Source organism: Cannabis sativa, chromosome 9 (genome assembly GCF_029168945.1).
Source record: "Cannabis sativa cultivar Pink pepper isolate KNU-18-1 chromosome 9, ASM2916894v1, whole genome shotgun sequence".
Taxonomy (NCBI): Eukaryota; Viridiplantae; Streptophyta; class Magnoliopsida; order Rosales; family Cannabaceae; genus Cannabis; species Cannabis sativa.
In genome coordinates this window covers 38,768,782-38,785,834 of record NC_083609.1, presented here as the reverse complement: position 1 = coordinate 38,785,834, position 17,053 = coordinate 38,768,782, and the positions used below count along the sequence as shown (strand labels likewise).

The following is a 17,053-nucleotide window of genomic DNA, read 5'->3' as shown; positions in this document are numbered from 1 at the left end:
GTTCATAATCCTTTAACTGACGGGAGGCATAAGCGATGACCCGATCGGCTTGCATCAATACACACCCCAAACCCTGTTTGGATGCGTCACAGTAGACTACGAATTTCTCCTTGTCCGAAGGCAAAGCTAGTACCGGAGCAGTAATCAATCTCTGCTTTAGCTCCTGAAAGCTAGCTTCGCACTTATCTGACCAAATAAACCTCTGATTTTTCTTTGTAAGCTCGGTTAGGGGCATTGAAATTTTGGAGAACCCCTCCACGAACCTACGGTAGTACCCAGCTAATCCCAAGAAGCTTCTGATCTCTGTCACTGTCTTCGGTCTCGGCCAATCCCTGACGGATTCAATCTTCCCGGGATCCACCTTGATCCCATCTTTACTCACAATGTGCCCTAGGAAGGACACCTGAGATAGCCAAAACTCACATTTCTTGAACTTGGCGTAAAGCTTATGTTCTCGAAGTCGTTGCAGTACCATCTGAAGATGTAACCCATGCTCCTCTTCTGATTGAGAGTACACGAGGATGTCGTCGATAAACACAATCACACAGATATCGAGGAAATCCTTGAATACTCTATTCATCAGGTCCATGAATCTTTGCGGGAGCATTGGTTAGTCCGAATGACATAACCGAAACTCGTAATGTCCATACCTAGTGCGGAAAGCCGTCTTTGGAATGTCCTCCTCTCGGATTCTCAAGGCGATGATAACCCGAACGGAGATCAATCTTAGAAAAGACCGTCTTCCCCTGAAGCTGATCGAACAAGTCATCGATCCTAGGTAATGGATATTTATTCTTCACCGTCAGCTTGTTCAACTCCCTGTAGTCGATGCACATCCTCATAGATCCATCCTTCTTCTTGACGAACAAAACCGGGCTCCCTGGGGTGACACACTGGGCCGAATGAACCCTATGTCAAGCAACCCTTGGAGCTGAATCTTTAATTCCTTAAGTTCAGCTAGAGCCATCCTATACGGGGCTTTGGAAACCGGATCCACCCCTGGTGCCAAGTCAATCACGAAGTCAATCTCCCGCTGAGGTGGTAACCCTGGAAGTTCTTCGGGAAAAACGTCCAAAAATTCCCGAACCACTCTGATGTCCTCTGGCCGAATGGTATCTGGCCGAGTGATGTCCACCACCACGGCCAGAAACCCTAAGCACCCGCCGTGCAACAATCCTCTCGCTGACATAGCCGAGATCACCGGGATCTGAGATCCCTGAACCGAACCCACAAATACAAACGGTTCTTCACTTTCCGGTTGGAAGACCACCATCTTCCTTTTACAATCAATGCTCGCCGAATATTTAGATAGGAAATCCATTCCTAAAATAATATCGAATTCGACTAAGCTCATCTCTATCAGATCAGCACTTAACTCTCTACCATCTATCCTGATCGGCATAGACCTAATCCACCTATTGGAGATAACCAATTCTCCGCCGTGTAACGGGGTTCCAAACCACGATTCATATCTATCATAGGGTCTACCCAATTTACTAAAGACTCGGCCGCCACATAAGAATGTGTAGCCCCGAATCAAACAAAGACGCGAATATAGTGAGTTGTTAATAAAAAGCCGACTGTGACAACCGATGGGCCGGCATCCGCATCGGCTGCGTGATAGCGAACACCCCGTCGGAGTAGGTATCGCTGGAGCTCTCGGTGCCTCTGATCGGAGCTGGGGACATTCCCTCTTGAAGTGTCCGGGCATGCCACAATGAAAGCATCCCTGACCTTTGCACTCACCCCGATGGTGCCTCTTGCAGCTAGGGCACTCGGGATAGGAGAATCGGGTCTCATTACCACCAGGACGACTCCCTCTGTTCTGGTTCCCCCGGAACCTTTTGTTCTGACTCGAGCCACCGGATGCAGTGGGTGCCCTCTTCCTCTGATCAATGGCCGAACCACTACTCCCCCTGCTATAGCCTGATGCAGGAGGGGTAGGAGCTCCGCCACTCACCGGAGTACTGGCTGATTCTGAAATACACCCCACTCCGCCCTCAGCTCGCAGTGCCTTCTCCACCATCTGAGCATAGGTGGTGCTGTCGTCTGTGGTAATCATCAGATCATGCCTGATCTTGGGATTCAACCCGTCCACATACTTCTCCTTCTTGCTGAAGTCGGTCGGCACAATTCCCGAGGCTAACCTCGCCAACCGATCAAACTGAGTAGTATACTCAGTGACGCTCATGTTCTCCCGCTGGGTCAGGTGAACGAACTCTTTCCTCTTGGCGCTTCTGACCGCCTCATTGTAATACTTTGCGTTGAAGAGTTCCTGGAACCTTTCCCAGGTCATGGTGGTGACGTCATGGATCTGAGACACCATGTCCCACCATACCAGGGCGTCCTCCTGAAACTGAAATGTGGCGCACACCACTCTATCGTTACCGGTGACACCCATGAAATTCAGTATCTTGGTGATCACCGTCAGCCACTGCTCGGCTTTCATCACGTCCGGACCTCCCAGGAATACCGGAGGTGCTTGCTTCCGGAACCGCTCATACAATGGTTCCAATCTATGGGCCGCCACTACTATCTCGGCCTGGGCAGCAGGGGCAGGTGCCACTGGAACTATGGGCACTGGAACTGCAGGAGCACCCTGCTGTCTCAACCTCTGAATCTCGAGGTCTTGTTCTTCGATCCGGGCTTGCATCTCCGCAAACCGTAACTCCCAGTTCGGGGCTCCCTGATCGGCTGGGGGAGCCTGGGCAGCCTGTGGCGGGTTCTCATCACCCCGGCCACGAGCCCTGCCTCAGGGACCTCTGCCTCGGCCCCTAGCAGCTGGGGGAAACTGGGCTCCCTGTCCTTGATTCAACCCCACGGAGTTGCCCTGACTCCTGGTAATCCGCCTGACGTCCATCTGATTAGAACCGCCTGCGAAACAAAGAGTTGGCATATCAGGTCGTATTCAAGGCGAGCTTACTAATGCCGCTTAATTTGGAAATTAGAAACGAAACATGCGCCTATTCTACTATCAGGCTACTAACATGCTTCCTAACAGGCTTTTCTTTTTCATAACTGAATAAAATAAACTACTAAAGCAATAAAGGCTTACTGAACCGTGAACCGAGCTAACTGCTGATGATGATTGTACATGTCGTGACGATCTTCGGAAGACAACACAGCGGCTACGATACCAAATTGTAACACCCTAACTACCTTAGGCGTATTACGTGATTTTTAAACGTACTGTGCAGCTCGTTGCTAATCAACGAGGTTTATGGAAAAACGTGATTAATTAAAATTTTGCTTTTTAATTAAACTTATAAAACCATATTACAAAATACTCGGGATCCCGATTATAAAAATATTTACAAAAGTTTAACTGTTACATCAAAATAAAGTCGTCTAACGACCAGTTACAAAAAACTCAGCCTTGCTGTCCCGAGGATCGTACGCTCCAGGCCTAACCGCCCCGACATGTACAATCTCATAAGCTCGCTCACGGTCCATCAACTATAGCCTTGCCTTTACCTACACATGAACATAAACTGTGAGTCGACAGACTCAGTAAGAAAAGCATAATAATATCATACATAATACTAACTGCCGTGTCCAACACGATACTGAGTCCCGCTACTGCCATGTCCAACATGGTACTGAGCCACTACTGCCATGTCCAACATGGTACTGAGTTTTGAACGTTCACAGGGACGGTACTATTGACAAGTATCCTCCTGATCGGTCGAACCGGTCATACTCCGGCTGCTGGTCATACTCCACTGTACCGACGGGATAGGTCAATAGCACCGAACCACCAACCAAATGTCGGCTGATCGGTCGAGCCGGTCATACTCCATTTCTTGGTCATACTCCGGCACATGTCGACGTGACAGGGTTGGATGGTTCGAAGCCTATATACATAACTAATGTAATCTAGCAGGCTTCCTACATGCACGCTAAACATGTAATCTACATATGCATACTGTTATACTAATCTTACCTGGATTCCGATTTCAGGTGTGCCGTCAACCCGACCGGAACCGAAGCCGAGCGGCGGACATCGGCTCCTAAACCATAAAAATCACAACGCTATAAGTGACACGCTAAATCACTTCCCGGGGACTAAAACTAGGAACTAAAAGTTTCCCTATCGATAAAAAGCATGGCAATACCCCTAAAAACATAAAAACGAGGAAAACTAGGGTCCCTGAATTTTCCCCAACCAGTAGACCGGTTGCCCAACCGGAATTCTGGTTCTAGAAAATTCAGAACCCTCATCCGGAATTCCGGATGCACAACCGGAATTCCGGTTCCTCGCAGGCAGCAAACCCAATTTTTCATAACTCGACCAATTCAACCCCAATTGGTTCCAAACTTTCCAGACCTGTTCTATACCTTCCCTAGAACATTTCTAAGGCCTCAAACTAACCCAGAAACCACATAATCAAAAACCACCATTGGAGCTCAAGCTTTGAGTTCTAAACTCAAACTTGAGCAAATCCACGTAAACATGCATTCCACTAGCTTATTTCTACTTAAACTAGCATAAAATCACCTTTGAAAACTAACAGAAACTACAGCAACAACACAGAAATAGATTCACTATATTTTCCTCCAAAAATCACATTTTTGCAAAGAAAACTCAAACTTTAAACAATCTATCCAACATGCTTTCAACATAGCTCAATTAACATCAATTAACATGCTTTAAATTACACAAATTAACAATAAAATCACAGCAGCAAAATCAACTAAAAATCATGCAAGAATCATCATATTTCATCAAAGTTCAAGAGAAAACTAAAGAAGCTAACCTAGCTTGAAGATTGCTTAGCTTTGGATGAGAATCCACTAGAAAATCAAAGCAAAAATCCACCCTTATCACCCACATGCACAGCCGAGAGAGAGAGGAAAAGAGAGAGAGCTTTGAGTGAAATTTTGGAAATTTTCTTTCTTTTTCTAAACTTAGTGATTTTTTGATAAAAAGAGTAAATGAAATATAACACATACACTATTCATTTCAGCCAAGTATACACTTAAACAATTATTTATTTTTCAAATAATGACTCACATAAGGCAAAACACCAATGGGGAAAAAAGACCATTTTGCCCCTCCACCATAAAATCATGAAAATCATACTAAAGGGGTATTTTCGGGACATTCTAAATTCCCGGCCATTCCCGACATTCCCAATGTCTAAAACCCGTCCCCAAATTACTAACATACTAAGTTGTGATTTCTACTGAGCCAAACGCCGAGTTCCAAAATACCGGACACCGGAAATGCAAAATATAAAAACTACTGATGACATAATCATGCATTTCTGAATTCCATAAATAACAGTAATAAATTATTTAAATAGCTATAAATAATTTCATAATTAAACATAAACAACTGATAATTTCCAAATTAACTAAGCGGGCTTTACAAATCATCACTTGACTTTTATACACTAGTAGAAGCTATAGATTCCATATTTATGTTTAGCTCTCCCACTCAATCATACTATCATGTTCCCAAAATATACGTATCCCCCTGACTCAAAAGTAGGCTTAACTAATAAGTCAAAGAACATGAATAACACTCTTGAGATTGAGCCTAAGCATATCAGGATTTAGATTCTTTTAATCTAAGATCAACTAGTGATATTGACTTGGAAAGATACAACGGTAAGTTTATAATATATCTTGACTAAGTTCAATATCGGTCCCGTCCAATGTATACTCCATACATTGGAAACTAGTATACTTTACCAATGTCTTGGAATGAACATAACACTTACTCCAAGTGTAAGTATACTTCATCGCTGATTATCACATCAGTGTAAATCCAAAACACTGATGAAACAGGGACTTAGTCTTTTGAATCATATAATCACAATCACATTCCACTGTGTTGACAATACTGTAATTGTGAATAAATATATGTTCTGGACTTAACTGATTTTGTGTATATATTAAATATATATATTAAACCATAAACATGAAAAATACATGTTAACATAAACAACTTCAAATGTCTTAAATTGATAACTTATGAGATTGTAAAGGGTTTTATTTAGGGCACAAAATCCAACAAACTCCCACTTGCACTAACATAAAACAAGTTGTGCATTTCAATCAATCTGTTGTCTTGATCTTCAGATCAAGTGTAGTATATTTGAATCTACCCAAACTTCTGGAACCAGGTTCATAAATAATTATGAAGCATCCTTAACTATATGCTTTACTCATCAAGGAATACTGAAATCCTTACTGCTTATTAAGTACATCTGAACAAACAGAAGACATATCTCTCATATTTTAAAATTACGAACTGAGATAATGCAGTGTAGAATTTTTCTTCAATAGAATAACTTTCTGGTAATTTCGAATTTACAAAGTTATGTATATCTTCTCTGATGGAGCTTGAATTATTATAGATGGGTTTTTACACTCTTCTAGAATAACTCCTCCATCCCCAGAGTAACCACCCTCTCAAAATCTTAAAGAGTTGGCGTGAATATTAGGATTACTAATACATAGTTCCTTAATATCTAACATATAGGTCTTTTTCATAAATCTTTCTTGACTGTCCCCTAATGTTCCTCATTTGATTACATCTGAGATGGCTCCCACTCAATAATAGGTGTCTGGTTAATTAATACTTTTAACCTCTTACTATTGTTTTGAGGGGTATCTAGTTGTGACTTGTTATCTTAGTCTGAAACTGTAAGTTTCTTTAAGACTAAGTCATCAACATAGCAGTCTAGTATTTGAAGTGTAAAATACTTGCTAGAGATTAAGCAATCAAATTAAGATACCATAAAATGTTATGAGGATTAAAAATCTTGATTCAAGTCATTCGAATGGACTATTCAAGAATTCTTCTATCTTACTCTCATAATTCTGATAAGTTATTTCTATCCACATGAATGGTTAGATTTGCTTTATCAGTGGTGTTCTTAAGTTCCTATCACAAGTGTCAACCAAATGAAGATGGGTAAAGAATTTTAAAATTCTCCCACTCAATTAAGGTAGTGTCATATATTATCAAAGAACTTTATTGGTATCATTATCTATTACAACAGTAAATCTAAACTGGAACATATAATCAAGATCATCAAGGATTTATTTTGATAATAGCTAATTTATTATATTACTTCCATGTTTAAAATTATGTGTCACAAAGAGTGCTGTGGAATATAGTCCACCCCTAAGTATATAGAGATTATGATCCATCCGTAAAGGTTATAGAGATCATGATTCTCTAAGTATTATAGAGATTATGTGGAGTTGAATATAATCCAGAGTTCATTAGATATAAAAGAACGTTGAACTGCATATTATTCTTAACTTTTTCTCCACCCCTATCAGATCAAAAGATCTTTTTATTAAACAAATTTTTCATAATTGTTTTAGAATTAACAATTATTCATAAACATAGAAATAATTTCTAGTGTTTATGTAGTAATAACTCTGTAAAGAGTTTAAATAACTATAGAATTTGTATCAATAATAAAATCACATACACGTACAAACATAATAAATATAATAATTGGTAATTGATATATAAGATAAAGTAATGAAGCTCAACTCATAGATTGCAATTTATTTGTAAAAAAAACTTAATTATAAATTCAAAAAAATGTTTGCAACATAATGAGAAAAGAACAGGGAATAAAATCCCAAACTTGAAATCCAAATTGTTCTGAAACTGAAACAATTAATTCAAAAATAAATAAATAAACGAGCTTCATCTTTGTCTTGGACGAACTCCACCCCTTTGTCCAACTTTCAAATCCAACTCGCTAAGATAACACCTGAGTTCAAGCAGCTTGGGTTGTAAGAAGGAAAAACAAATAAACAAGGTTAGTAGTCCAGAATTAATAATCCAAATGGATAATAATTCACTAAAACACATCAGTTTATAGAAAGAAATACCTTGTTTCTTTGCAAGAAGCTTAGGACGTTGGGGTTTCCAATGGCCTTTCTCATTGCAGTAGAAACACTTTCCTTTTGGTGTATCACCAGACGCAACAACCTTTTTGTTCTTAGCTATTTTCACAGCTTGAGCTCGCTTCTTGTTATTTTTCCACTTCTTATTCTTGGGTCAGGAAGTAGAGGAAACGTGTGCCTCAGGTTTAATCGTCCCATTACCATTTCTAAAATTTCGAGGTTTACTCCCTTTCTTCTTGGGTCCTCCAATTAAATTTTCATATGTCTGAAGGTCATTGACTAACATATGAAAGTCTTGTTCCTTCTTATAAATGACATAATTTGATGTATAGGGTAGAAAAGCTGGAGTCAGACTATTCAAGATAAGACTCACTTGAGTTGTCTGATCCATTTCAGCACCATAATTCTGGGCTTCCTGGAAATAACTTTCCATTTGGAGAAGGTGATCACGCACATTCTGATGTGGTTCCATCCGTGCATTGATGAATGAATTTCTTAGTCGCGTCAAAACGATACTGGATAGATGCCATACCTAATAGCTCAGTTAACTGCGTCATTATTTCTGCAGCCGTGACAGTGTTAGCAAACCTTGTTTTCAAGGTGTCAACCATGCTGGAAAGCATGAAGTATCGAGCTTTGTTGTTAGCATTCTGCCAACGCTCGAACTTCTCTTTAACAGCTTTAGTGGCATTGTCACTCGGCTACAGGGAAGTTTCACCTATGAGAACAATATTAATGTTCTCTTTCCATTTAGGGAAGTTAGATCCACTTAGCTTATTTTCAGTCAACAGTGATAACATGGGATTTGACATGGCAATATAGGATACTACAAAATAATAAATAGAAATCAATTATGGTTTAACACAAAATCTTATTTAGAAATTATTAGCACATAGGAAAAGTAGGAATGACTAGAGAAAATACTAAAACATACAATCCTAACTAATTTTCAAGGTTTTCAACAAACTGATATCAGTGTCCCGTTTAGGCGAGAGTCAAAGCTACCATCCATTGAATAGAGTTGTCAGCTCATCTAAAATAATAACCATTCTAGCAACCTATTATTCGATCAAAAAGAGAATCCGACGTTGTCCCGTTTAGGCGAGAGTCAATGTCATTCCTATTTCATGAGCTTCCACCATTGTTTCATACGTTTGTAAGTCTTATACAGTCGCCACCATTAGGGTGATCAATACTAATATAAAAAACTTACAAATATACTTATCTTTCGAGATTAAACGGTGCTACCTTGCTAATGAACGTTCCTCCATTAGGGAGGATTACTCACTAAAACAATAGCTATGTAAAACCAACAATGGAGATCGAATATCTTAATAATAATAAAGCTCATTATTTAAAATGTGTTTTCTTCTATTATTTATTTATTTTAAATATATATTTATTTAGTTAAATTTAAATTTAGAATAAAATTCTAAAAAAAATTTTAATATAATATTTATAAAATAAAACTTAGATGGTTAAGAAAATAAAATGAATTATTTCCATCTTAGTATTAATTTTCCAATAAATATTAAGAAAATTATTTAATTTAAGTTGTATTAATTTAAATTAATTTTAAACTCAAATTTAAATTTTCTATAAAAATATATATTGTATTTCAAAAAAAAAATATATATACAATATTCGAAATACTTAAAAATAAATTAATCTTTACTAGAAAAAATACTTCAAGCAAAAAAACTATCTATCTAGATTTTCTCTAATTAATTCAATTTCTAGTAATAATATATTTTAGTTCTTTTATTTTAAATTAATCATTAAATGAAAAAATCATTGATTTAAGTTAATTCAAAAATTAATTAAAATAAATAATTAATTTACAACTTTAATCTATTTTTCAAGATAAATTCAAAATCATCTTGCATATTCAAATGCAATTTCGAAAATATTGATTAATAAAATAAATAAAATATATTTCGAAAATTATTCAAATTTAAGTTGTTATAAAAAATTTCCAACTTAAAATAATTTTCAATTTAATTAAATGTCATGAAAATAACAATATTTAAGTATCGTGATGAAAATCAACTTAGATATTTTAATTTTAAATTTAATTAAATGTATTAAATTCAAGAAATAAATAAATAAGTATAGAGAAAACTTAATTATTAATTTCTAGTTTAATACTAGGAGAGATATTCTTAACTTGAATTGTACCAAAATTAATTATTAAACAATTAATTTCACAATCAATGATATTTTCCTATTTTAATATTAGAAATAATAATTAGTATAGAAATAACTATCTAGAAAATATCTCAATTTAATTAAGTATCTTTTCAAGATTTGGAAAATATCTAATTTAAGTTGTTATAGAAAGAATCTAAAATAAGCAACTTAAAATTTTCCAAATAAAATTTAATTAAATATCAAAATTAAGTGGTAACTACCTAATTTTAGAATATTTCATTTTAAGTTTAAAATCAACTTAAAAAAATATCTTAAGAATCTTCAATAACCAATTCCTAGAATTCCTCAACTTGATTTCAAAAGATATTCAAATTTAAGTTGATAAGAAAAATCAGTTAAAAATAACTAATTTATAACTTAAATAGGAATATTTAATGAAATAATTAAAGTAAGTTTCAGAAAGAATCTAGTTAGTTGAAATTCTTTATTTAATTAAATTCAAGAAAAATACAAATAGTTTATCTAGAAATAATATCTTAAACTAACAGTGTTTTTCTTAAAATTAACTTTAAAATATTAAAATGAAAATAAATTTCATATGTTTTAAAAGTTAATTACGTTGCTAATAAATTTTTATTAGGTTAAACTAATTTAATTAACCTAATACAGTTATTCAAATCAAGCAAATGGGCCTTCACAATTGGGGTAGTTCATGTGAGGGGGAGCTGGGTTCAGTATGTCGTACCCACTTCTATTGGCCCCCATCTCTCACACAAGGCCCAAAAGAGATGAATTTAACCTTAAAATAAATAATTGTTATTAATTGAATAGGTCCAAAACTAAATTGACCTAAATGAAATCTATCAGGGTGTGATATTTTATTTAGCAACAACCTATATGCATCTATAATAAAATAAACATATAGGCTCACACAGGCACACAGATTTGGATGGACCCTATCATGTTACTAGGTCATACACAAATGAAAGAAGAATGTAAAATTTACCTGTTACAAATTATTTACTTGACCTATTGACAATTGTACCATGGGTTAAAATCAGATCATTGGATCTGTCAACAAGTTAACCATGGCAATTTAGATCAAGCAATAATAGGTTTTATAAAACTTACACATAAGCTAAAACACATACTCCTCCGACAAGTTGAACTGGATAGTTGGATGTAGGATTTATTTCATTTTAAATTAATTAATAAAAAGAATTCGAAAAAAAATTAAATAAAAAATATTTTTGATTTAAAAAAAATTAAAATTAAACCTACAATTTTGAAAAATTAGGTTTCAACTAACCTAAATATCATTTAAAAAAAATTGCTAACTACCTTTTAAATTTCATGTTATTTTATAAATTAAATATTCAATAAAATAAAAAAAAATGATAAATACATACCCTTTTCTAATTTTATAATTTAATTTAAGTAAAAATAACAAAATTTAAAAGTTAGCAAAAATATCTTATTTCTATTTAAAATACCATGATTATAGTAATCTTATTTTAAATCTAAATAAGGTCAAATTACTTAAAATAGAATATTTTATAAAAAAAAATTTAATATCTCACCTTAGATTTAAAATTAAGATAAAATAATCAAATTTAAAAAAAAAAATAAGAAAAAGAAGTAAGCAAAAATAGATTTTTACTTATTTTCAAATTCAAATTACACTAATATCTAAAGTTAATTTTAAAAAATCAAATTAATTTATTTCTGATAATTAGATTTGAAATATGAAAAATAAAAATCAAAATACAAAACTACACAAAAAATCGGAAGTTAATTCCATGAAATATCATAAAAATCAAAGAAAACGAAAAAAAAATGGACAGTATGCAATGCAACTGTCCGCACGCGCAGATGAAGGTGATCTGCCGAGGGATCTCGGCGCATGCCTTCCCTGGTATGATTTCCGCGCGTGTGGGAAGGGTGATCACCACCCTGATTTTCCCGATTTTCAAAAATTCATAACTAATTTAAATAAAATCGAAATTGAGTTCTGTAAAAAAGGAAATTACTTAATTTTTTCCAAACTATCCAATAAATATAATTCCAGAATCGAAAATTCAATTATTTTTCCCAGAATTTCACAAACATCAGTCAATCATCAATACAACACACAAAACAACATGATACCATCCAAATAACAAACAAATCGTTTTAAGTCCAAATTTCTTGCAAGCAAATCAATTACCATGGCTCTGGTGCCAATTGTTGGAATTAATTTTACCAGGATCTTAGATCTACTCACAAGTATGTTGATTAACAACCTAAATATGAACTTTTAAAACGATTATAAGTAAACACATATAAAGTATGGGAAACCTTACATTAGGTGCAGCAGAATAATATGTCTCCTTCCACTCAGATCTATAACCCTTGTATCCTTTCTGTTGCAGAGTATTATCAAGATCTGATTCTGAATGTCCTTCTCTTGGATTTTGATCCTTCACAATCTTCCAAACTATGATTGAGGTATTGTTTGCTGTGTGTGGGCACTACTCTTTCACTAGGGTCATTCGAAATTGGAAGAGCAAGAGAAGAGAAAAGGGTTCGGCTATAGAGAGAAAAGGGAAGGCTCAAATTTTCTGTTTCCTGAATGCTTAACTGCTTCTATTGGTGTGAGCCTTCACTTTATACTTATAGACAACTGCTATGTTTAGGTTAGTAATTAATTGGCATTAAAATAATGAAAATAATAATTGGAAAATGCTTGCACAAGTGGTCGGTCTAGTGTGTTATTGGGCCTCACTGGGATTTTGTAATTTTCACAATTTCTATTTCTATTTTCCCAAAAATGCCAATTTTCCAATTCTAACCATTTAATTGTCAAAACTAATTATTTAATAACTAAAATAGATTATTAAATAATATTGTCATTTAATATAATTATTAATTAGACATATAGCGTCTCTTAATTAATAAATAAACCTAGAATCTCTTTTCTTTACAATTTCACCCCTGCTTAGTGAAAATTCACAAATTACACATAGTCTAACTTTAGAATTATAATTGATTAATCATAAATCAATTATTGAGTCTTACAAGCAGTATGGTCTCAACTAGAATGGGGACCATGGATCTATATTACTGAGCTTCTAATAAGTCGAACCGAATTTACCAAGTAAATTCCCTAACTTATTAATTCCTTGTTGAATCCACTCTTAGAACTTGGAATTGCACTCTCAGACTTATATAGAGCATTCTATTTGTTCCACGATATAGATATTCTATCTCATTTAACCATTGTTATAATCTTAATGTGATCAAAGATCCTCTATATAGATGATTTACATCGAGATGGGATAAATTTACCGTTTTCACCCCTCAATGTATTTGGGCCCTTAAAACACTTAGCTACGTGTAAATGATGTTTGAGTGATCTAAGATATAGTCACTGAAACAAGAGCTTATCCATTTATTTCTATTTAGCTAAGCTCGAAGGGAATCCTCACTTGACTTCTATACACCAGTAGAAGCTATAGATTCCATATTTATGTTTAGCGCTCCCACTCAGTCATACTATCATGTTCCCAAAATATACGTATCACCCTGACCCAAAAGTAGGCTTAACTAATAAATCAAAGAACATGAATAGCACTCCTGAGATTGAGCCTAAGCATATCAGGATTTAGATTCTTTTAATCGAAGATCAACTAGTGATATTGACTTGGAAAGATACAACGGTAAGTTTACAATATCTTGACTAAGTTCAATGTCGGTCCAGTCCAATGTATACTCCATACATTCGAAACTAGTATACTTTTACCAATGTCTTGGAAAGAACATAACACTTACTCCAAGTGTAAGTATACTTCATCGCTGATTATCACATCAGTGTAAATTCAAAACACTGATGAAATAGGGACTTAGTCTTTTGAATCATATAATCACAATCACATTCCACTGTGTTGACAATACTGTAATTGTGAATAAATATATGTTCTGGACTTAACTCATTTTGTGCATATATTAAATATATATATTAAACCATAAACATGAAAAATACATGTTAACATAAACCACTTCAAATGTCTTAAATTGATAACTAATCACATTGTAATGGGTTTTATTTAGGGCACAAAACCCAACACAAACACGATTCATAAATTGAAGCATCCCCATATCATCCATTGTAAAATCACTAGTCTTTCCAGCTGAGACCCTGTCTCGTGATTTCACTAACTCTGGATCTCGCAATTGTGCTTCTTTGATTCGCTCTAGAAGAGTAGATTGCAGGGTAATATTAGAAAACTGTCCCATAATGAACTCAATCTTAGCTCGGGTCATCTCATCTGCTAACTACTTGAAAATTTGCCTTACAGTATTCATCTGACTCTGGCCTTTCCTACTCAGGGCATCAACTACAACATTGGCTTTCCCAGGATGATAAAGAATCTCACAGTCGTAATCCTTTACCAATTCTAGGAAACGACTTTGTCATGTTCAAGTCTTTCTGAGTGAAGAAGTATTTCAGACTTTTATGATCAATGTATATCTCACATTTCTCGCCATATAAGTAATGCTGCCAAATCGTTAGCGCAAATACTACTACTACAAGTTATAAGTCGTGAGTAGGGTACCTCTGCTCGTACTCCTTTAACTGCCGAGAAGCATAAGCTATTACCTTTCCAGTTTGCATAAGAACACAGCCCAGACCCTATCTTGTGGCGTCAGAATAAACAACAAACTTTTCATTATCTAAAGGAAGAGTTAAAACTGGAGCGGTAATTAAGTGCTGGTTTAACTCCTGAAAACTTTTCTCACACCAATCAGTCCAAACAAACTTCAAGTTCTTTTGGGTTAGCTCCGTTAGGGGTACAACAATCTTTGGAAATCCCTCAAGGAACCGACGATCATACCCAGCCAAACCCAAAAAGCTTCTAACTTCCGTAGCCAATTTTGGTGTTGGCCAATCCCGAACATCTTCAATCTTGGCCGAATCAACCATGATCCCATCTTTATCCACTATGTGCCCTAAGAAAGAGACACGAGATAACAAGAACTCATACGTTTTGAACTTAGCATATAACTTGTGATCTCGTAACCGCTACAATACTGATCTGAGATGTAGTTCATGTTCCTCTTATGACGCAGAATAAACGAGAATGTCATCAATAAACACGATCACACATCTATCCAGGTAATCCTTAAACTCTTGATTCATAAGGTCCATGAATGCACTTGGGCATTGGTGAGTCCAAATGACATCACCAAAAATTCATAATGTCCATACTGAGTACAGAACACAGTTTTCAGGATATCTTCCACTCGAATTCTCAGTTGATGGTAACCTAAGTGAAGGTTGATCTTGGAAAAGACCATCTTACCCTTCAATTGATCATATAGGTCATCAATTTGTGGTAGAGGATACTTGTTTAGCTCTCGATAATCAATACACATTCACAGTGACCCATCTTTCTTCTTTACAAATATACTGGAACACCCCAAGGAGAGTAACTTGGTCTAATCAACCCCAGATTCAGTAACTCCTGGAGTTGGATCTTTAGTTCTTTCAATCTTGCTGGAGCCATTTGATACGGTGCTTTTGATACTTGCTCCGCTCTCGAAACTAACTCAATCACAAATTCAATCTCTTAGGAAGGTGGCAATCCCAGTAGATCTTCAGGAAAAACATCAAGGAACTTGTACACCAATCTTGTATTCTCAGGTTCAGATGTCACTGGTTTGCTGGTATCCACCGCATTGACTAGGAATCCCAGACAACCTCCGCACATCAGATCTATAGCTTTTAAAAGTGTTATCCTTAGTATGCGCGTCCGCTGAATCTTACCCACAAACACTGCTGGATTAGCACTATCGGGCTCAAACACCACCATCTTCTGTTTGCAGTCGATCGTTGGCCAAAGACAAAAAAATCCATTCCCAAGATTATGTCAAAATCAAACAATTGTAACTCAATTAGATTGGCGGTTAATTCACAACTGTCAATATATAAAGACAAGGACCAAATCCACCTAGTGGATACTATTAGGTCTCCCAAAGTTAACAAAGTACCAAACCCCGAAGCATACACATCACACGGCTTATGAAAACTTTATACTACCCTACACGACACATAAGAGTGAGTAGCTCTCAAATCAACAACACAGTGTAAGAACAACATTTTATAGATAACTGACCTGTCACCACTAACGGACTAGCATCCACGTCAGCCTGAGTCATGGTAAATAGTCATCCCGGATTCTGATTAGTATTCTTCTTCGGCTCTTTTTTCTTGGTTTGAGGACCATATTTGGTAAAGTGGCCCACCATGCCATACAAAAAAACAAGCCTTGGCCCGACATTCACCTTGATGGTGTTTCTTGCATTTCGGACACTCAAGAGTATGATTTGAATGAAGACCCGCGGCCTTGACAACCACCTCTATTTCCTCAAAACTTTCTGTTACCCCCTAATATTCTGGAAGAATCGGCTTTCCGTTTATGATCAGGGTTACCACTGTCAGTCCCCATACTAATGTTACCACTCACAGGAGGATTCGATGTCGTGGCAGCATCCTTTGCAGTCTTCTCCTTAATCACAAGTTGCTCAGCCTCCTCAGCAATCAAGGCTAGTTCAACCACTTTCTTATACAAAGTATCATGAGCAGTGGTATCTTCAAGTCCCAACTGATTGTGTCATTCAATCCTCTCACATACTTTTGTTTTTTGGTGAGATCTATAGGCACCAAATCACCACCAAATTTGGATAGTCGATTAAATTCTAGAGTGTATGCGGCCACAATCATTTTTCCCTGAGTCAGTTTCACAAAGTCCTCCATAAATGACATTCTCACGACGATGTTATAAAACTTTTTCTCAAATAAACTCTTAAACTCATCCTAAGTCATCACACTAAGGTCTCGAGTCTATCTCGCAATATCCCACCAGACGCGGGCATGATCTTGTAACATAAAGGCAGCACAATTCATTCTCTCTGTTCCAATCACCCCCATATTATAAAGGATGCAGGTGATAGTACTCATCCATTTCTGAACTTTAATTAT

The 17,053-nt window shown here is 35.9% G+C and overlaps 1 protein-coding gene across 1 annotated transcript; it reads right to left on the bottom strand.

Annotated features, from left to right (window-relative positions):
- Positions 1 to 14,704: 14,704 nt before the first annotated feature.
- LOC133031388 (uncharacterized mitochondrial protein AtMg00860-like) lies at positions 14,705 to 15,578 on the bottom strand. Its single transcript, XM_061104873.1, has 3 exons — positions 15,483 to 15,578; positions 15,288 to 15,375; positions 14,705 to 15,021 (listed from the first exon to the last, which is right to left on the bottom strand). Exons 1-3 carry the CDS (start codon positions 15,576 to 15,578, stop codon positions 14,705 to 14,707), a joined length of 501 nt encoding a protein of 166 aa, XP_060960856.1.
- Positions 15,579 to 17,053: the final 1,475 nt, after the last annotated feature.

What these genes read in the sequence shown, in the direction of transcription:
- LOC133031388 (XM_061104873.1), bottom strand. Translation starts at nt 15,578, where the DNA reads ATGGCTCCAGCAAGATTGAAAGAACTAAAGATCCAACTCCAGGAGTTA. An exon ending in ACTCTCCTTGGGGTGTTCCA is followed by an intron (nt 15,376 to 15,482) that starts GTATATTTGTAA and finishes GATCAATTGAAG; the next exon opens with GGTAAGATGGTCTTTTCCAA. An exon ending in TATCCTGAAAACTGTGTTCT is followed by an intron (nt 15,022 to 15,287) that starts GTACTCAGTATG and finishes TCTCTTTCTTAG; the next exon opens with GGCACATAGTGGATAAAGAT.